This window comes from Octopus sinensis, linkage group LG1 (genome assembly GCF_006345805.1).
Source record: "Octopus sinensis linkage group LG1, ASM634580v1, whole genome shotgun sequence".
Classification (NCBI taxonomy): Eukaryota; Metazoa; Mollusca; class Cephalopoda; order Octopoda; family Octopodidae; genus Octopus; species Octopus sinensis.
In genome coordinates this window covers 57,551,221-57,575,584 of record NC_042997.1, presented here as the reverse complement: position 1 = coordinate 57,575,584, position 24,364 = coordinate 57,551,221, and the positions used below count along the sequence as shown (strand labels likewise).

The 24,364-nt window shown below is 32.9% G+C and overlaps 1 protein-coding gene across 3 annotated transcripts in view; it reads left to right on the top strand.

Moving 5' to 3' along the window:
* LOC115219140 (RILP-like protein 1) overlaps positions 1-8,461 on the top strand; it is a 110,817-nt gene extending 102,356 nt beyond the window's left edge. For all 3 annotated transcript variants that reach the window (XM_029789254.2, XM_029789236.2, XM_029789246.2), the window contains one exon: positions 4,383-8,461. In XM_029789254.2, coding sequence (XP_029645114.1) covers positions 4,383-4,455 — 73 coding nt within the window. In that variant the 3' untranslated portion in view covers positions 4,456-8,461. The remainder of the gene's footprint in view (positions 1-4,382) is intronic.
* Positions 8,462-24,364: the final 15,903 nt, after the last annotated feature.

The following is a 24,364-nucleotide window of genomic DNA, read 5'->3' as shown; positions in this document are numbered from 1 at the left end:
TATAAAAACAGTTTCTCCTACACATCAACTTTTCCATTTCATGGGGGAAATTAATGTGAAATTAAATTTCATGGTCGTTCCAGTAATGAAGTTAAATATCTACCAAAAACAGAATTGCCTTTTTTTGCAAGTCATACATCTTATATTGCTGTTGCTTGAATATCACAACATCATATTCTCTCTCTATCCACTTCATGTCAGTGTAAAAGCCAGTCCTTATTAACTTCATATAAGGGTGATTGGTAGATTAGCAAAATCATTAAAATGTCAGACAAAATTCTTTGTGGTATTTCTTCTGGTGCTTTACATTGTCAGTTCAAATCCTACCAACATCAACTTTGCTTTTTATACCTTCAGAGTCATTAAAGTACTGGGTTAGTTTAATCACTTCTAAGATATTGGTAACACTTAGTACCTTAATATAGAAGGTTGCTGTTATTATTATTACAATTATTAAGGCAGTGAGCCAACAGAACTGTCAGCATGTTGGGCAAAATGCTTAGTGGCACTTCATTTGTCTTTACATCACAAGTTCAAATTCCACCGAGGTTGACTTTTACTTTCATCCTTTCGTGATCAATAAATTAAGTACCAGTGAAACATTGGGGTCAATGTAATTGACTAGTCTTCCCTCACCCAAAATTTTAGACCTTGTGCCTTTAGTAAAAAGGATTATTATTATTATTATTATTATTATTATTATTAAGGTGGCGTGCTGGCAGGCAAAATACTTAGCATGCCAGGCAAAATACTTAGCAATGTTTCATCCTTCTTTACATTCTGAGTTCAAATTCCACTGAGGTTAACTTTGCCTTTCATCCTTTTGGGGTTGATAAAATTAGTACCAGTTAAGTGCGGGGGTCAATGTTATCGACTTATTCCCTCCCTTGAAGTTGCTGGCCTGGTGCCAAAATTTGAAATCATCATCATCACCATCATCATTATTATTATTATTTTTCTTTTCCTCTACATGTTTGATGCAATCACTTGCCAGGACACACCACATGCCCTAGGTCATGTGAAGGTTAAGTGATGTTGAAATATAACTGAAAGCTTGGGGAGGGCATTCATATGATACAGCATAAACATTTAAAATGATAGGGTTTTTTCTGAGGATGTGGGCAATACTTGTCAACACAATCTTTTGGATGTCTTTGAGATGTGGTTCTCTTGGGTAGCAAGCTGGTAGAATCATTAGCACACCAGGCAAAATGCTTTGCGGCATTTCATCCATCTTTATGTTCCAAGTTCAAATTCCGCCAAGGTCAACTTCGCCTTTCAGGATTGCAGTCAAGTACTGGGGTTGATGTAACTGACTATCCCCCTCCCCAAAATTCCAAGCCTTATGCCTATAAAAAGATTATTATTATTATTATTATTATCATTATTGTCTCATCCATGCTAGCATGGAAAGCGGACATTAGACGATGATGATGATTACTATTATTCATGTAATAGTTTTGCTATTGATTATAGAGAAAGTATTCATATATACCAAGAATGGTAACAGTTATCAGGTACTGCATACACATTAATTTTGGCTAGCTGTAACTGTACTCCATATACGATATATAATTTTTATGACCTCTTGAAATATTTCAAGTAAAAACTCCAATTAAAACTTGTATTATGTGAGGTTTTATTTCATACATTCACAATACCTCTACGCATTTGTAGGAATATTTCTGTATAATAAAGCAAGGTAGTTAAAAGTTAGTTGATCCTGTTTCATTGCATTGAGAGATAGTAATGGTAGCTTTTGATGGGGTTATTCTAGTAGTTGCTGTGTTGATCATGGCTAATCTATATGATGTTACTTGGACATCCTATTCTTATGTTCTGGCCTATAATCTAGTAAAATTAGTTGGATAAGTCTGCAATGCAGTTTTAATTTCTAGTTAGAACAAATTAATTTATTTTTCTAACGATTTTCACAAAACCATGAGCACCACAACTTCCCATTTTTAACTCTAACAGTGTCAATGTTGAGAGAAAATAGTCTAGTACACATTCTTGGTAAAGGACTGTACTGGGATCAAATGAATTCAGCATCTGCATTCCCATTTACAAAAAAACAGATCTTCAAAAAGGTGACTATCTGTATACAACCAATTCCAACATACCGGAATTTAAATTTTTCTGATGTACAGCTGTCACTCAAACAAGTGCACCTTACTAGTGCTAAATAAATATTCTGGTGCCTTCACAAGTCAAATGAAACAGCACTCTGCTCATCAATGAAAGTCCACAATAATACTATAAAACTACTGAACTTGATGATAATAACCAAAATAGTGATCTTTGTTAATATCATAATTATTGAATTATTAAACAGCTTTACTTCAAGCATATCTTTTTAGTTTTGTTTAAGTTTTCAAATCAAGAATAATTATGGCTGACTAGTTGCAACGTCTTTTGTACTACAGTATCTCTGTCATCTGGCAGTCTCTCATATGTTGCAATATCTCTTGTATTTGGTTTATTCCTTTACTTGGTTGTTTGTACATGGTGATATCATCACATATAAAGTAGTCTAGTGTTTTACATACATATTTGTCACTTAGTGCGTCTTTATTGTAATATTTCCCACACAGTTATTTTGCACTATCTTCTTTGGAATGATAAATTTGTTTTTTGTTGTTGTACTTTTTCTTCTGAAAACTTATTTCAGAATAAATGGATTTTTCTTTTATCAATGTTCCTTTAAAATGTTTTTATTCATGTTAAAATGTCATTGTTTAATTATTTTATTTATTCAATTTGTTATTCCATTACCAAAGTAATTGTCTGATGTTATGTTATAGTAACGGTGCTGTTAGAACATCATTTATAACTTTTATAAAGTATTACCTTCATAGTCTGTGTCAGTTTTAGTTTCAGCACACTTACCATACATTCCCTTGTGTTATATGTTAAGTCTATCTTGACAGCATGCTAACAGCCTCATACACTAGAGTACTGAGTAGCAAGCTGAGAGGTTGGTAATCTTGTTACAAATAATTTATATATATATATTAGAGGTAATATTTATTCCCACTTAAACATGGATGTTCTGTTAGAACAAACTTTACTGTGGTAGATACCATGAGTGAAACTCTCATATAGGCTTTTTTTTTGTGCCAAAAGCTCATTTTATATGTTTCAGCTCTAAGGCTGTGGTCTACTGCAGACTGGGTGTTGCGTTGTGTTCTTGAATAAAGCACTTCATTTCACATTGCTCTGCAATCATTTCGACATCTGACATGTGGCACCCATTGCACCTATACAGGTAATGTCAATCTGATGCAGGGAGTGAGCTTATGTCTACACAAACATTCGATCACTATAAACAAATCATCTGTGTGGTTGTTCAGTAAGAAATTGTCAAACCCTCATACGTCGTCTAATGACAAGAGAGTCCATCATCATATATGTATGTATGTGTGTGTGTGTGTGTGTATATATATATATATATATATATATATATATATATATATATATATATATATATATATGTATATATATATATTCAAACTCAGAAACAACACAGTCCACCTTGCAGTTTGGAGTTTAGCTGAATGGGTTTCACCAAACTGTTGTGTCCCAGATACACTACATTTAGATGAAGTCTTCAATTGTCCCTCTTTATTCAATAGGTTCTAAGACTCAACATATGTTAATGACAAAACTAAATGAAGATTTTGTCATAATAGTTTATTGACTTCTCTGGTAATAATCTGTAAATATTGTAACAGACTAAAGAAATGTCTTCAACAAATTTGCATAATAACCTCATTGTAGTTGTAGACATTATAATACATCAAGCATTGAGAAAACCAAGTATAGAACATGTTTGCAATAATGGATTTGTATGTCATTATTTATTGATATTCTACTTTACTTTTCTGGGGTTTTGAGAACATTTTATTTTTCTTTTGCTTAATTCATGTGAAATTTAACATGCAATATGATCAATCTCTTTCTCTGCTTATTATACATTTATTCTCATTAGTCGTATGCTTTTTTCTTTTTTTTCTTGAATTGACTACAGTAAATATTCTAATCATTTTTATTTTACAGGATTTATTTCATCAAATACAAACATTAGACAACAAAATATGATCTGAATAAATGAACCAATTTATGGCTACAACTTCTGTCAATGTTATATGTTAAACATTTATCTATTGTATATAATTATTCTTACAGTAAATCTTACTGTGAATGAGTTAACTCTTTCACAGTCCACAGTTGACAAGAGCATAATGTAATGGCTACTGTACATAACATATTCTATTTATTACTTAACTAAAAAACAAATCATGCAAAATGCTGTTTTGCATTCTATTTTCTTTATTAAAATCTTTATTGTTAGTAATGTCAATATTTCTTTATTATTTCAGTTTCCGGTTTATAATGGGCAAGCCACGAGAAGAACCTACCATTTGCCTCTCCAAACTTCAATGGGGAAAGTAATTTGTAGAGCCATCTAACAACCATCATCACCGCTTGTCATTCTGTTAATTTTTTTCTTTGTGTCATAATGAACAGATTAAATGAAGAAAATAGTGCTTCATTTAACTGATCGACTAATTACTTATTGAGAGAGAGAGATGGACAGAGAGAAAGAAAACAAAAGTGAGGTGACAATTGATAGAGGATATAAGTAATAAAACTAAGCAGGATACCTTTGAAATAATTACACAAGTTATACACTCTTTTTAATAATAACCTAGTTGAAAGGATAAAATATACACCTGGCTGTCCAATAGAATTTCTAACTTATATCTAGTTTATGCTTTATAACTAAAGTTTACACCTGTTATTGTTTCATAACCCAAATGGACTCTCAGTATGTCTAGTTGGGAATCAATTAGCAAAAAGTTTATTAATAACAAATAAGATTTCAAATAACTATGCAAATATACATATATATACAAAATTTGTGTAATCATTTCAATTAAGAACTGTCTTTTTTCTTTATTTTTTACTCTTTTACAATTTAAAATGATTTATCGGTCATTGTTTTAAATTTTAGTGTAAAAATTTAGTGGTAGAGTTAGCATAGAAAGAGATAAATTACATGCTTTATAGCATCTACTGTTTATAGCTGTTCCAAGTTCAGATCCTACTAAGAGTAATGAAATAAGTATAAGTGATATCTTGACTTGAGCTATTAAATTACATTCCTTTATATACACACACACACAAAAAAAAAGAACACACATATATGCACAGAAACACAGTTCAGTATATTTAACTGACTCATCTAATGAAATATTACCAATGCTGTGCTATAACAATCAAGTCTTATTCCTAAGACAGTACAAATTCCTTACTGGTTCCTATTGGAATCAATTATTTTGTATTTACAGTCAATATTATCCTGTATAGCTGATACACACTAAAACTAATCAACATCTGTGCTTCTTGAATTCATTCAGCATTGAAATCATTGTTGTCTAAGTTTATGCCAGGATAGGGGATCCATCTGGACAACATTTGCTCTGGCTACATAATTACCCAGCCTTCTACAGTACATACCTGAGTCTTTCCTCTGCTGTACAGTTGCCTGTCTTCTACTCTGAAGCTGTGAGTATCACTTCTACAGAACATGAAGCATTACTCTTACAGTATAGCTGTAAATAACAATACTGTACTACAATTATTAGTATCATCTCTACACTAATGCTGTGATTTCATACACTGCTGTATAACTGATAGTATCACTTATTTCTACAGTATAACTGTAACTGATATGGTTGATTTCAAAACAGCAATAAATATCTGCTTGACTTGTCCTCAGATTCCTCAAGCTATCCAACACATTCCATGTTTTATCCTGGTTTAGTAGCTGAAATGAAATGCAATGTGGTAAAGAGGGATTGAGGAGGAGGAAAAAAAAGAGCAAGCAGATATTGCTGTTTACTAAGGAATCATTAAAGAATATAAATTTTAAATGTTTCTTTCTCTTCCATTTCTCTCTCTCTCTCTCTGTACATACACACATTGATACATATATATATGTATGTGATACATGTGTGTGTATAAATATATATATATAAATATATATATATATATATATATATTGTAAAATTTGTAACTAAAAGCTTGAAAATTTAATTTATTATTATTAGTTCTATTTTTAGTCATTTTAGAGCGATGAAGATGGTACAGATAGCAGAGAGCCAACTTGGGTGCTTCAAAGCATTTGAATTGGTTGTCTTGCCTTTCTGTTTTCCAATCACACCGAGGTTGACTTTGCCTTTCATCCCTTTTAGGGTTTTGGTAAAATATATCTCAGTAATACACTGGGTCCATTCATTAAAAATAAAAAGATTGGCCTTGTGCTTTGTCAAAGAGCTCATTATACTTGGCTTTTGGCTAAGAGCAAAGTGTATAATATGAATAAAGAAATCAATATTTTTACCATTCCAAATTACATCATTTTCCACAACTCGTTCAACCCATACCAGCTGGGTAAAATGGACATTAAACTGATGAGGATTATGATTATATTCCATATAGAAAAATAGTTAGAAACAATGACGGAAAGAACAAAAAAAAAAAAACACTAAGATGATTTTTCATCTACACCATCTCCGTGAATGCTCCATATTTGCTACCTCTTTTAGAGAGGCTGTTGATATGGCTGCTGTCACTTTGTGTGCTAGAAATTTTTATTGCTCCCACTCTAGGAATGGTATGCACTGGGGTTGCTACCACTTTAGGAACAGTGACACTTGGTTGTTATATGTATATTTTGAAACACTTCTTGAATGTATGTGATGGTGTGATGAGCAGTTTTTCTGTTTCCTTTCACGGAGGCACACATCCACACTTTTGTTATATCAATTATATTTAAATGATAATGGTAATAAAAATGAAATGTAATTTGCATTAGATTTTATTTTAACTTCCAAACATTAAACCAAGTGTCATGTTTCATCTTCATCATTTTCAATTCCCTCTATCATTCTCAATCTATTAAATCCATTAACAGGTCATATATTTCACTGTCATGTGTGATTATCTGACACAGTAGCATATTCACTGAAGTGTTATGTTGAGCCTGTCTGTTAATGTCTAAATTGTCACATTTTATGTACATCATATGCAATCATTAAGAACAGATATAATGTGTATAATGAAGTGTCTTGAAGTGAAATTAGCTATAAATAATAGCTTATAATGCACTGAGTTAAAACTCCCTAAGATGGAAAATTGGTAGATAGCTGCCTGTGGGATACAAAACATACATCTTCTATAACACAGACTTACTACCCATTACACTAAAGCAGTCTCTCTTCCTTCTTACATCAAATATTTCTCAATGCTAAAGGAAACAGAAAAACTGCTCATCACATACATTCAAGAAGTGTTTCAAAATATTTAGAGCATTTAATTTGATGGAAAAAAAGCTGCTTTACTGTAATTGGTAGCACATCTGGCTGGGTTACAGAAGATGCATGGTTTGGGTCTTGCGAGTAGCTTTTTGACTTTTTTCCATTCTAAAACTTTTTAACTCAATGTATTATAAGCTATTATTTATTGCTCAATTTGCTTCAAGATACATCATTAATAAAGACTTATTTACATAATTCTCAATGCTACTACATTTGCATTCTAAATGTAAGCACAATATATGTTTAAAACAGCAGTTCATTGCTGCACAAGCTTATTCAGTAATAGAAGCTTTAGTACCTCTGTTTTCTCTTAATATGATTTAGTACTGCATGCAGTTGTGTAAGTAAGTTACCTGGTTTCAGTTTGTGGCTGGAAACCATTTCATATACATAACTAATATCTCTTGGAAAAGCATGAGTGGTACTATTCTCATTTTTGCCAACTAAGAATTCAATAGGGTTAATAACCCATTGATGAATACTGTTGATTGTAGATGATCAATAAGAAAACTGAGTCATCAGATCCTATGTATGAAAATAAAATGTATAATTTATAAGCCATTATCATTTTGTAAGCTGAAGATAGATTTTTCATGTTAAATCTCCAACATACTCAGTCAAAACAAGAAGACATCATATCCTGTGACTGGCACTGCACTATGTCCAGTGCCTAGATACCTAACCTTCAAACACCCCAGTCCACCAAGCTGTTTGATTTCATGCTGAAATGGTTTACACGATTACTTGGTGAAATGGTTCACTTTGCTGTTGTATGCAATGGCAGCAGTATAAAACTGGTGACTGTTTTGTTAGCATCCTCTTATGAGTTTAACTTACCTCATGAGTATAGTTTGGAGTAGAATGACATATTCTTAAAAGCTTCTTCCATGACCCAATGGCTTATAGGACTCACCACCACTAACACCATAATAGTTACATAATATAGTTACATGTAAGTTACATTACTGTACGGAACAATTCTACAAAGCCATAATCAACTAATAAATTCCTGTAAGTCAGTGAAATATCATCAGTAAACTACTGTAACCATTACATTAAATATTGTCAATCCTATATTTTGGATGCCTTTCTTTTTTTTCTTCTTTTCTTTCTTTCTTATATTAACCTGTATAGCAGTAGACTGGTTATGCCTGGCAATGTTGTTCAAATCCTACCATGACAAACTTTATTTTTCATTTTTTCCAAGGCTGATAAATTAGCAATCAAGTAATCAAGTCAGTCACATTGATGATATTCCTGTTCCAAAATGGTGGCCATTTGCCAGTGTTTCTTTCTTTCTTTGTTTGCTTTTGAATCTGTTTTTCCATGCTACAATGAGTGTGATGAATATACTATTGAGGCATTGTTTTGCATCTGGACACTCTTCCTGTCACTCAAAATGAAAGCTGGGCATGTTGAGTAAGCAAACATACACAGCCAGCACACTTGGAAGCTGGCAGCTGTAGTGGGGCCTTAATGTGCAGACAGATACAAAGGTGGTGAAAGCATGTACTCCTGTTGAAAGCCAAAAAAGGGAGAGCACAACAATGACCTTTCCAGCACAGTCTTGCCCAAGAGTAAGAGACAGCTCCCTCCAGGCCAATATTTTGACCTGGTTATTGTTGTTGTTTAGCTTCAGTTTATGCTGGTGATCAAAGGCAGTTTGGCTATGACTATCCATCCTTTTTTTTTATGAACAGAAAACCCCAAATCACCCTTATGTCCTTTTCTAAGATGGCAGTGTATAGTTGAGAAGGATTTCTAATAGATATAAGTGAGCACACAAATCATTCCTCATTGGCTCATTTTTGACACAGTTTAACTTTTTTCTAATTATATTGTATGAAATACATTAGCTGTATCTTTCAATTAATGGTGAAAATAATCATAAGGGTGGGTAACTGGAAAGATGATAGAGATAGTGGTTACAAGATGCCAGAGCTTCTCAAGATACCAGAAGGTAATGAAATAGGAGCAGTAGGAAAGAGACAAGAGATGAGAACACTCAAGTTAAGGGAAGTATATATGTGAAGTGGGACCAAGGATTGGATAAGGTGTGTTGTTGGGTAAGTTTGCAAGATTACAAAAGGAGAGTAGGAGGTGTAGAGGAAGGAATGTAGTGAGTGAACAGAAATAGAGGGTTTTTAGGTGGATATGTGGGGAAGAAATCTAACAGGTGATTGGGAGATAGAGGGGATGTGGACAGCAACTGGTGAGCACAAGTGGGGGTGGGAACATGCCTTTATAGCCTCAATTTTACTGAGCTAGACAGGTCTTTTCAAGCATAGTAAATTGCCAATCATCTTGGTCCTTTATCATCTCTAGGAGACTTGGATTCTTTGGATCGTTTTTCATCACTTCATCCTGTGCCTTCCTCTTCCACAGGTTCACTCCACATTTAGAGATCAGCACTTATGTAACTATCTTCATATGGGTACATTCAATAGAATTTCTACCTACACCTTTCTTACATATCAAGTAGGGTTATTTCCCTGAAAAGATTAGTAATTTGTCTGCTTTCCTGCTTACTAGTACTTTGATCTTTGCTAAATTAACTCTAAGGGCCTTTGATTCCAGACCTTGCTTCCACACTTGAAATTTCTTCTCTAATTCTACTTTAGACCCCCTTCCTACATGACCTAATTAATCATGCAGATGACTAAGGTGTATCAAACTCCACCAGATATTTTAAGCACTCAGCAGTAATTCCTCATGGGCCAGGGGCTTTCCTTGTCTTCATATCCTTAATTTTCTATTCTACCATGCAGCCGTCAACTCAGGTAGCTGGTCGCTCTTCGGATCCACATTAGGAAAACTCTCCTAATTTTCCACATTGGCAGCCTTTCATAGTGGCACCTCCATGAATCTTCTTTTCAGAGTCGCTATGTGCAAGTGTATTATTATCCATCCCAACACACTTCTCTCCTACATCATGATTTTCGCTGACACACAATTAAGAACACCTCATGCCACATAACATTAGCAAATTTCTTCCTTTCTGTTTCTTCCCCAGCTAAATATGTTTTTCTTCTAGCTAAATATGTTTCTCTGCTACCCAATTCCTCTAGTCCTTCCAGGCCTGTTTCTTTGCTTTTATGTCATTGTCTCCTTCACTGTTCCACCACCATATTGCCAAAGGTCTGGCTGGTACTTTGCACCAGCCACAAATTTGGTTTATGGCCCTTAGTAGGCATGCATGTGTATGTATACACACACACATATGCAACTGTAACACCATCAACACAAGGGCACAGATACAGGAATATGTCAGTTTTACAGGCATCATCAAGCATTCCTTTAGAATACCAGAGCGATGCAACATCACGTCCCTAGGCACATATGGTGTTTAAAAGACAAACGCACACCATACATAATTAAATGGAGACTCCTAGCACCCCACCTGTACCTGAACAGGAGAAAACAACATAAGCTTTGCCAGGTCAAAAGAACAAGAAACCTGAAAAACTCACTTAACCTGGGGACCTTCAGAAAAGAAATGTTTAGTCAGTGTCCTCATCAGAGTAAATTCATGTTAAAAACATGGAATTATCCATTTGCCAACTAGGAAAATGCTACAAGCAGAGGTCATGAACATAACTGGAAGCAATCTAACGAGGATAATTCTGCCTTGTCCAAGGTTCTGCCAGTAGAATTTTGTTCTGGAATTTTTGCTTACAAAATTAACTGACCATGCTGTTTTCCTCCCTCTAGTTGTAGAAAAGTTATGTGCCTCCAGCCATTTAAGTTGCCTATAGTAGAAAAGATGTGCCCAAGATGCTGCACAGTGGGAGTGAACCCAAAACCACATAGGTTGGGAAGCAAGCTTTTCAGCCACAAGTCATATTTAAATCAAAATATTTAGTAAAATCTTGTATTTCATGACAACACAAGGACAAATTTCTTGTTGATAGCAAATCTATTATTGCTGTGAGAAAAGAGAAGATTGATTGAGCCCTCAACAGAAAGGAAGTATTTCATGATAGCAAGTTGAACATTTTTGTTGCTTTTTTTTCAATAAGGAAAAAGAAAAAGACATAACAGCTTGAAAATTTTATTTTACAAAATCATATCCATCAAGAAATTGTCAACAAGATTAACCAAAACAATAAAGAAAAGAACAATTCTGTAGTTGGCACTAAAACTGGGCAATAAGTAATAAAGCTGTGACCCATTATTCTATGTGTGTGTGTGTTTAGCTAAGTTATCTTTAACTTTCATTCATTGGACTGTGGCCATACTGGGGCACTGCCTTCAAGGATTCACTCAACCACAAGTATTTTATGGTATGGTACTTATTTTTAATTTCTGTTTGCTGAACTGCTATGTTAGGGGACACATAAAGCAATCTAACATAAACTACACTGGTTTTAAACCATGAACTCTTACACACATACACACACACATGATGGGCTTCTAAGCAGTTTCCATCTAGGAAATTCCACTCACAAAGTTAACTGGTCAACCAGAGGCTGTTGTAGAAGACACTTGCCCAGAGTGCCACACAGTAGAATCCAACAAAAAGCATGTGATTATAAAGTGCAATTCTTAGCCCACATAAACAGCCTGTTTAGAAAAATAGTTCTGCACAAAAGTAACAAAGAAAAACACTACTCCAAAAGGTGGTGTAGAGAATTGTTACCATGCAGATTTTTGGAAATATCTATAAAGAGCTTATTACACCTAGACACACACACACACACATATGGACACAATTTATAAAGTACATAGCAGAAGTGTGAAAGCTGTTTAGGTAATGAGGTCATAACATAAACAGATACAGAACTGTCCTTTAAATTATACCTAGTATAGCTGAAAGTGTTAGACCGAAATAATCAAGATGACAGCATCTCGAGCAGAAAATACAATTGGGAAACAGCTGTTAATGGTTTTGGCTTAGTAACAATTATGGAAGCTAAAAGAATTTGTCAACTAGTCTATCTTTACATCATTGGCTTGTAACACCTTAACCTTTCAAACAACACCACTAGTAGCCTTAATATTGGCTACTGGGGGTCTCTCAACAATTCTGGATGACAAACTTGTAGCGCAAGATGTGGTATTGATAGCTAGTTGTTGAATCCTCTATCTAGACCATTAAGTTGGCCTTCCAACAGTTCACAAAAATAAACTTCTAATTTCAAGAGCCAGAAAATATTGCAGAAGGAAAGGAAATTTTAATTTTATTTTATTTTCAATATAATGTCTTTAAAATATATTGTATAACTTTAAAATTTTAAGAACAAAGATATTTTGGAAAATGTTTTTGACGAGTGGGGCATTTTCTTTTCTTTAAACCAGTTCATATGGTATTTTTATTTTTGTTTTTCTTTACAAGTATATAAAGAGATGTTCAAATAAGTACATCAACTAAGATAACTAGGACTCATTGGGATAAAAAAATAATTTTAAAAAACATCAAGAAAGGAACAAATCGCATTTTGCATGATAAGTTGATATTTGAGTTTGTGATTGAACAGCATCTTAGAGTTAGGGCAAATTACCATGTTAAAAAGCCTGAAAAATAAATCTGAAAGAAATTCACCCAACACCCTTTTATACAGGTATGCTGTTAAGACTTCAAAAATTCAGAAAAAATATGTCATCCATTCATAAAATCTTTAAAAAATAAAAGAACAAAACATTGGTTTGATGTAGATCAACCAAGATCACATATCCCCTTGAAAAGTATAAGATGTAAAAATCAGGGAAATACTATGTTATATATGTTTGTGTGTTGTGTGTGCATATGAATGTTAGTGTATTGATATATGTATGTAGCAAACCTGAGAGTTTGTTGTGGGGTGTCAGACATACAATAATTTCATTGTCTTTTATGAAGTAGAGATGGATTAAAAAATATTAATTAAATTGACAGAGCAGTGTAACCGTCTGGTTACTTTAGAGCAGATATACTAGTGGAATATAAGACAAGAGATCCAAAATAGGATAGAAATGAAATCAAGTTCCCAACACAATAATAATGTAGACAGAAAAAAGATGATATAATAACCTGATTAAAGAGACAATTGGAATAGAATGTGTATATAACACAGCAACCAACTTGAAAAGTCCACACAACTAATATATACAAGACATGCAAGAGAGAGAAAAAAAAGACTGATATAACAGTCTTCAAAAAGTGTCCACAATATTTGAAGCATCGCTCTTATGCAGCAACTCTCAAATACCAACTCCATGTACTTAAAAGCAATATACAGCAGAAAATGTCTAGCTATTCAAGACTATTCAAAACTGTTTGAATTAGTTTCTGACAGCACAGACCAAAATAACTTGCATCATGACATATATAAAATATATATATACATACCAGACAGCACTAAATAAAACTCCTGTTATCTAACAATTCTGTGGAAATTTGCAACCACCACCTATTTCAATACTGATACAATTCTTAAAGTAATTGATTGCTCCACAAAATTATTTGGTGATTGAATAGAAAATACCAAATTCTATTCTCAAGTGTTTCTAAATACCAAACAAATTGTTTGTTTTTTCTTTCAATATTTACAATCAAACCATGCTCCAAAAATGACTGAAGCATAGAAAAATACCAGAAACTCATACTGTAGACATCGACAAAGAACTAAGAAAATCTACAATTAAATAGTATATCTTACATTTATACATTTGATAAAATAATGAAATATCATTATTGACACTACGATAATAATGCAAAAATTAAGAAAAAATCGTTTTCCACCAAAAGCCAGAGAAGCAAAAGTTGATGGAAAGATTAAAAAAAAGAAAAAGTGTGCTGCTGTATCTGCAACTTTCACAGAGTTGCCAGTGGACTGAATCGGTTTGAATGTCAAGTAATTATTGAATAGTCTCAGAAAGGTATGCAGCACATGACAGATACCTGCTGCTCTTAGGAAAATTTCAATGGCAGAAATTATCTGCTCCCCAAAAACTTGATATTCAACCACAAGAATAGATTGTGTGGAAGCTAAGTTGGTCATCTGACCTCATATTTGCCAGTTAGTAGGTTAGATTGTGAACACATATACACACACACACATACATACACACATGCATGCAATTACTTTTGCTCACCTTTGGTTTATCATTTCATTATGATAGGGATAAAGAGAGATCTCCAAGTAGTTTTTAGACTGCACAGAATATTTACTTCATTTTTTGTGGGTTTTAATGATCCCACCACCGTATTTTAATCATTATAGTCTCATCTCTTCCCAATGTTGAACTCTGTAAGTTGTGATATAAGTTTAGGTGTTTAGTCCTATCCAAAAGAAATATTTACATAGAATATCGCACCTGAAGACTTGCAGAGAATATATTGACCAAAGAATATAAATAATAACCCAAAAGATTAGTTTCAACCTTTACCACTCATTAATTAATTGAGAAACAGAAATGTAATTAAGAGGTTATGTTCTCAAAACCAGACATGAAGGATAGGATGTTAAAATAAAAATTAAAAAAAAACTTGACTTCATTTTACCAACTCTACCAAAAGTTGGAATAAATTGTGTAATCCAGGTTTTAAAAAATGACATGTCACAGCATTAATATAATTCAACACCATATTATGATTCATTATATACAATCATAAAGGATGTGTACCAAAATTGTAGCTGACATGTATCAAATCAATTGTGCTCTTATGTATTGGTTTTTCATGAATGTTCAAAAGAAGCGGGTTCAAGTAACATGGGAAGATTTGGTGTGAACAAAAAAGGGGTGGGGTGGGTAGGGTAGATAAATACAGAGATTATAAAAAATGTGAGTGATAAATTAGAAGATGTAAAAGTAGTTTGTTTAACAAAAAAAAAAAAAATTCTGACTCCTTTTTTATCCCAAATAGATTGTAACCTTATATGTGGAAAAGTAATTTCTTTTTATTATATATCAATAAATCGAACATAAATCATAGCTAATTATAAATGTGCTTGAGTGACAGTAAGGTTAGACTCAAAAGAGACTTGAACTAAAGTGCTGATGTTTACAAAGATGAAATTACTAAAAGAAAGCATTTTAAAACAATATGCATCTCTATGGGAATGTTTCCAACCTAAGTAGAATATTAACCCATATGTTTGTGAAATCAACTTCATAAATAAAAGACCACAAAGAATAAGCAAAACTGAGTTTGAAAGTAAAACTTATCCAAAAGTGTGTGTCATTGGATGGAAGGAATTTTAGACATCATCCAAATAACAGTGTTGAAGGAGCAGTTAATCCTTTCATTACCAACCTATCTGAAATACTCTATAAAATTAAAGAAAATTTACAAGTTGCTTAGATTTGTGCATCTGTCATACAAAACCATGACTCAAGGGTATAACTATAATTGATGCTTTTGGTATAGTCTATCGTAAAACCGTAACAATTCCCAATGAAATTGCTTAATGGTTATTTTATATTTGAATATATTCATACTATTAACAGAAACATGTTAAAATAGTCCAAAATGGTGAAGTCCAGTACTGTCACTGCATCAAGCAGGTGTTGTTATACACTGCTGGTCAAAATGCACTTCCTTGCATTATTGCAACTTTTGAATGATGCCAGCCTGCTGGCTAGGTAAGCAGGCCAGCATTCCCCATGAAGAGAACAGCAGTCCATTGCAGTGTTACCCATTTACAGCTAAGTGGATTAAAGCAACATGAAGTTAAGACAATGCACCACCAGCCTGTGAATCAAAACCACAATCTTATTATCATGAGTGCAACATCTTAACGACTAGGCCACACATTTTTACCCATATCTTAGGTCTTCAAAATATCTATTCTCAGCAATTCTACATTGACTGAGGATTCTTGCTCCATCGAGAAATTAGATCTAAACTATTCAATATCAAAAACATACTGATAGGTAAAATAAACCTCTCATACTAATGAATGATACAAGTGTTCATTTTGTCAAGTTGTTTACCTAATTTTATAACAAAGTTAGAAATCAAAAATTAGAAAACTTCAGGAACAGTAGAATTAGCTACATTTGGTAAAAAGAGTCAGAACAAAGTTTTAATTTACTGTTTAAAAAAAAAAAAAAGAAAAAGAAAGCTGATCTATTTCAAATATGAATATTTAGAATTAAGCTCACTGGAAAAAGTTTGAAAACATTAGAGGCGAACAAAATGTATTTTTAACCTAAGTTTTGAGAATAAAGGAGAATTATTGCACAAGAAAACAAAGAAGGGAAGCAATCTAAGAAATTACATTACATAAATATATTTTAATGAGTATGACATGACATGCTATAAATTTGGAGGTAGAGGGGAAGAAAAGAAAAAAAAAAATGACAAGTTTTGGCACACCTAACAGGAGATGACAAGGAGGGGAAAGTAATGGACGGCGAGCAGATTGGTTGATAGCAATAAGGTTTTATAAATAACTAGGTTTTACATTTGACCAGAACTAAGCATTGAACCAAAATGGGAAATTTCAGGGAAACATTAATCAACATAAGCAAAAACATTAGCTTTATGTATTTTGTGGACATATAAAAAAAAATATTGAAAAGGAAACAATTACAATAAAAACTGGACCACTTACAGAGAATACTTAATTGTGTTGTCCATGATATAACAGAAAAAAAATATAGATTACAGTTACAGCAGGGCAATAAAGAGAAGATAACTCATGGAGAACTGGAGTGTAAGAAAAACGATGGTAGAGTGGGGAGAAATACAAAAATAATATAGAGCACCATACTGATTGCTGAGCAGTGATCATGAAATTGATATATATATGTCGATTTGAATATATGTATGTCAATATATGGATGCTATGCATGTATGCACTAAACACATATATGCACATGTTTTTATACACACTGTATGCATTAGATATAATATTACAGATACCATAACACCTCTATAATCATGCATACACACATACAGGGCAAAATGTGTTGAGTTTATCATATGATAAATTACATCATAACTAAACCAATCTGTATGTTCATGGTTTCACCACTCACAAAATGTATTTAAATATATTGCATAAAATACACTTATGATTTTATATAAATATATGTATATCCATACATGCACACATGTGCACATTTATGTGTATATATAAATGTATGCATGTATATCATACATATACATTATATCATAGACATTGGTAAGCATATACATTATATAAAAACACATATACATGCATATATATGTATATACATACATATATTCATACAGATATTAATACACATACACATATACATACACACATACATATATATACATACATACATACACATACATTCATATATGTACACATACATGTACACATACATTCATACATGTACACATACATTCATACATACATACAAATATACATACATATATGCATACATACATATATGCATATATTCATACATACATACATTCATATATATATATTCATACATACATATATATGTTTTTTTGTCCATTTTTCTACTTTTGCATGGATTGAATGAATATATTATCAAGACATTTACAACTTGATGTCTTTCCTGTTACTAACCCTTACCCAATTTTCATGCAAGGGATATTTTATCCCACAAGTCTTCAAAAGGCACAAAGCCAGCAGATGAACCATTGACAGGGGAAATGCTTGCAACATCCCCACCCATAGCTGAACGATTATCTAGAGTAACACAGACAGATGCACATACACACACAATGATCTTTTAGTTTTCCTCCAGAAGACACTTGCCTGAGTTGCCACACAGTGAGATTAAATTTGACACCATACAAGACTTATCTAGAATGTTCATGAATGCAAAAAAATTTTGCAGTCTTTGAAATGTCCATGAATACATTAATATAGGCCAGCCTTTCTTACTTATTGACATGAATAACTAAACACAATGTTTAAACAACAGGCTTATTACACACTCTTCCTTGTGCAAAGCTTCGTCTATTCTTAAGATACTTAAATATACGAAGACCATGGCCACGAAAAACATCTAGTCCAAGCAACATTTTATTTAGTAGATATGAAATATGCGAGCTGGTTGGCACAATGAAAAGTGCAAAGAGAAGCTGCAAGTGCCAGTCTTCATGCAGTAAATTTCTTCCCGAAACAATTATTACACATTTTCACAAATTGTTTATATCGACAAAAAGCACATATTTTGGAAGAGTATATTAGCAAGAAGCCACATTACAAAAGGAACATCAATTATGCCTGATTTTGAAAGTATCTAAAGATCAATTAACATTATTGTTTGGAGTTCATGTGACTAGAGACAAAGTTTTAAGACTCATGCATGTGCAGCACACTAAAAATGCTAAAGTGTTTAAGAGGTTTCATAGAAAAACTACACTTAGCTATATAGAAAGATTTAAACAATGCTTATTACTGCTACACAGTATGAAGATTGTTTTTTCATGACTTTGTGCCTGAAGGAAAAAAATATCGTGAAAACAAAAAGAATCCATTTCATGTACTTATAGCTGTACATAATACATCCTATTACACACAATTTCTACAACATCAGTCTTTAAATATTAGATTAATATTTATGCTGCTAAATACATCACTTTTGCAAACAATGAGCTAAGGTATTATTGAAATGCTTAAAACATATTATTTTCGGCACACATTTTTTGATCAGCTAATTGATAAGGGAAGAGACCCACAAATAAAATTATTTTGAGAATCATCCAACATTCTAGGTCAAGTAAAACTAAAAGGATTCTCAAACAAATTCAAGTGTAAATGCAGTAAGGATGGTTCAAAATTAAATAGAAGTAATCTTTGACAATTCTAATCAAATACACATTGATGTTTCTTGGAATGACATGATTTATTTCAGTTACACAAACAAGTACTCACAAAAACTTAAATCAAATGGAAGACCATCATGAAACAGCCGAAAAAGATCTAACAATGGAAACTCCTGTTTATTCTTTCACTCTTAAAGAGTTCAACAAAACATTTTCACATTTGAAAAGGGACTGATATTTTCAAATCACAAGATCCAAATTTCAAGTACAAAAATTACAGCAGATCTAACTAAATTACATACCTGCTATCAAGAAATTTATGAAGTAAAGAAAGAACATAAAATTCTTGAAGCTATAAGAGGAAAAATGAGAGCAAGACAGAGAAAGAGACAAAAAATTCAACAAATAATTAAATACTAGCAGCAAAGCAACATCAGATCACAAACTGAAAACGAATGTCAACAGACACTGAATCATGAATATAAAAAATAGAACTATGTTCTTTTCTTTTTATGGGTAAATGATTGATTTCATATTATTTATTAAATGCTCCTCATTTAATATTTTTAAACATAACTCATGTGAAACCTCATCAGTATCAATATAAAATTATTTCTTAATTAGCATTTCACTCAACGATTTCAAATTTAGACCAATATAATCACTAAATCAAAGTATTTCTGTGTATGTGTGTGTGTTTGTGTATATATATTGGGTCATCCCATAAATAATGCAGTTATTTTTATACTTCTTTTATTTTTCGAAATTAAGATAAACAAGGTTCTTTTTTAATCTAAAATATACTCTCCTTCATTTTCTACAATGCTCTTCCAGCTTCTGGTAGACTTGCAAGGGTTAGGCTTAGGCCCATCTTCCAAAATTCACTTATCCATGAAGAAAAATACTCCTCTAGTACTGTTCTGACCTCAACTACAGAATTCATACTTTTTCTGTCCAAATGATTTTGAAGACTGCAGAATAAATGATAATCAGATGGGGCAATGTCCAGCTAATATGGTGGTGGTGGTGGTGGGGGCATTGTTTCCCAAACTGCTCCAACCTTTGGAATGTCATCCTCACTGTATTTTGCCAATCCTAATGGAAGAATACCTTCTGTCTTGAAACTAAGGATAGTCATTTTCCAATGACACACAGGTGTCAATGAATGGTTGAATGACCAAATCCAAGCATCTTTGCTTGTTCCTCAACAGTTATGATGGGATTTTGTTCCACCAGGGTTTGCAGGATGTCCTTATTAAACGCTACAGATCTTCCAGGACAAGGCTTATCTTGCAGGCTGTAGTTTCCAGCTCGGAATTTCTGGAACCACCGTTGACACTAGCTTACGCTTATTGTCCGATCCCCATATAGCTGCATTAATATTCCTCACAACTCTTGTGTTGCTGCCTTTATTGAACTCATAAAGCACTTCCATTATAGCTTTGACAAAATAACTGTTAAAATTGAATTGCACTCTTCAAAATTTGCACTATGATTAAGTACAGGGTAAAATTACTACCAGCTTTTATAGCAAGTTGATGCAGCTTATAGTTCATGCATTTGAAAAACCACATTATTTATGGGATGACCCAATATATATACTAGGTGTTTGGGCTAAATTTGATAATTTTATTTTTAAGGAAGAGCTTGATGTATCAGTGAATTTCATGTTAAGAAAAACGAGCATTTTTGACACTTCTACCTTTTTGCTTTTAATCAAGGCTTTAAGGCCGGAAAAGCTGCTCACAACATTTGTGCTGTGTATGGAAAGGGTGCCATAGCTGAAAGAACCGCTCATGATTGCTATGCCAAGTTCAAAAGTGGAAATTTTGACCTAAAAAATGCACCTTGTTCTGGCCATCCAGTTGAGTTCGATGAAGAGCGATTAAACCAACTTTTGCACAAAAATTCTTGTCAAACAACAAGGGAACTGGCAAAGAAAATGGCATGCTCCCACACTGCTATAGAGAAGCATCTTCACTCGATGGAAAAGGTTCAGAAGTACAGAGCATGGGTTCTAGATGCTTGCGCTACAATCTCCACTGGTTTGCTTGCTCATCACCGCTCAACTCATGCACAAGCAATGATTTCTTTACCGAATCATTACTGGTGACGAAAAATGGTGCCTGTTCATTAATATGAAGCAGCTCATCGTTGTGACAGAGTGCCACATATAATATCATATATATATATATATATATATCATCATCATCATCATAATGTAACATGTTTTCCATGCTGGTATGGGTTGTGTTTGTGTTTGTATATATCTTGTGGGTACAGTTGGCTGTATGACTACTATGGTAAGAGTTAGAGCTCCATGTAAACTATCACTACCCAGTTAGCTTCCATTACATTGGTTAGTCTACCACTACTCAGTAGTGTTACTAGTTATGATGTACAGAGCATCTGTAAAGGAAAATTTAGAAAAATTCAAGTACAAATTATTAGTTCCTGCATACGTTTCACCATAATTATCTGTATCTCACTTCCTTTACTTTAATTTTTCTAGATATATATATATATATATATATATATATATATATATAAATACACACACACAGAGGCTCACACAAGTATTTGTATGCATATATTTACACCTGTATAATGTGTGTGTGTGTGTGTGTGTGTGTGTGTATATATATATATATTATATATATATATATATATATACACATATACACACACACACATATATATATATATATATATATATATATACACATATACACACGCACACACACACACATATATATATATATATATACACATATACACACGCACACACACACATATATATATATATATATATATATATATATATATATAAAGCTTATATGTACATGCATGTGAAGTTCCAAACATACAATCAGAACATATATCAAGATGCCTATTCCCAAACCTAAAGAAGACAGGGGTCTCATTAAGCAAAAAGTAGAAAAGAGGGATTTCATACATAGCCAGGAGTATTTAGCAACAAGGACGCCTATGAAATGAATTCTTTTAATTACCTGGTAATCTCCCTAGAGGTAGTTAACAGTTTCTGATAGCTAGTTTAACTAATCAGCAGTAGCAGTAAGTGTTCCTAAAAGACAGAGCAAAAAAAAAAATGATGGAAAAATGCAGACAGCTATCAAAAGCTCTCTCTTTGAGTGTATGATGCAATACTGCATGGTAGACAAACAAGGGGATTAAATGTAAAGATGTATAAAGGATGGAAACAATAAAAAGCACATGCACTATTGGATATATAAACGTTAGTGTGCATGAACAATGAAGTACAAATGAGCTGAGAGAAAAACAGAGTATAAGAGGTATCAGATGTTTGTGCAAAAGAAGATTGTCCAGGTACAAACATATGAAGCATCTGGAAGGTGGCATTTAGATAAAAAAAAGTACCAAGCAATCCAACAGGAAGGAACTTGTGAAAGAACACATGGGAGCCTGTAAGAAAGGCTGAACCTCACAAAATAAATGTCAAGGAACTACAAAATGGAGCAACACAACCCATCTGAACCATGCTACTATAGAAAAATGGACATAAAATAATGATGTTATATAACAACATTATATATTTAGACTAGGTGTATTTTATATACCTAAATAAAAAATATTATGTTTCAATATATGAAGTCAACACTTTATACTTAGTATATAATAACCAGATTATATAGTTTATGATTTAATATATATACATACATACATACATATATATATATATACACACTCACACATATCATATTTTCTATATCAAGTAAATTGATCTCTGTTCACTTCAACAACTAATCTTCTATACGCTAGACAAACTGTCCTGGCTGAATATTAGATAGCATGTGATTACAGGTAGATACAATCCATCCAATAGACTTCAATACAGCTTTCATTAATGACTCAGTTGTAATCAGTCACACTTACCCACAGGTATACCTGTATATACATATACATATTCAGACATCCTATATGATAAACCATCATCATTTAATGCCGATGTTCCATGCAGGCACACACACATAAACACATTTATATATATATATATATACATGCAGACACACACACACAAGCATCTATACATATACATGCACACACACACATACATACATATATATATATACACACACACACATCTATACATATACATGTATACATATATATAACACATCTATACATGCATAAATACACACACACACATAAAACCATCTATACACACACATGCATATATATATTTGTTTCATACCCAGTTTTCCCTGCTAGCTGGTTTAGACAAATGCATGTCACACTGACACAGAGAACACACTGGAATGGATTACCAATATTTGATTTTCTTGCATGTATTTGATTATTTTTTTTTTGTATGTACATGTACACAAATACACGTACACATTGTGGTCAGGAATGGCAACCCTGCAGAGGTCTGGAAACTGGGAGAATTCAACAATGTGCTCTTGGGACCTTGCAGTGTAGTACACTATTAGAAAGCAATACATTGCTGGAGAGAGGTTTGTATAATACCAGTACCCATGAAAAGAGGGTGAAGTTTTATGAAGCACTATGATGGCGTTATACTGACTGCAATTGCAGCTAAAAAGAATCGGACCCAAGCTTTAGAAAATTCTTTGCAAGAATCACAATAACATTTGTCCAAATAGATCAATGATAGGACAAATACTAACAATCAGGTGATTCATTGAAGATGTGAAGATGTATCAGTAGCTCTACATTTCTTAACTTTCACAAAGGTCTTTGATTCGATCCATAGGAGGCAAAAAAATGAGAGATACTGCTCGCTTATGGTATTCTTGGAGAAACTATGAATGCTTTAACAATGCTCTATAAGAGCACAGTTGCTAAAGTTCATTCTGCTGACAGAGACACTGACTTCTTTCAGATCACTGCCAAAGTACTACAAGGCAATACCCTCACACCAGCTCTTTTTATCATATGCCTTAATTATGTACTAAGGAAAACACTGGACTCCCCCCCAAAATATCACCTAGGTTTCATTCTTTCACAGTAAAGAATAGAAATCCAGCAAATATCATATGATGAATGGTGAAGGGATAGACCAGCAAAAAACTACACCAATCACTACACAAGAGCTTAAAAATACCATATAAGACAGATAGGAATGGAAGACATATCAGGAATGCCAAAAATTCTGGATCTACCAATTACATATATATAGTAGATATATATAGACACACATATACACAAACATAGATATATTTATATATGCATATATATATATATATATATATATATATATATATATATATATATA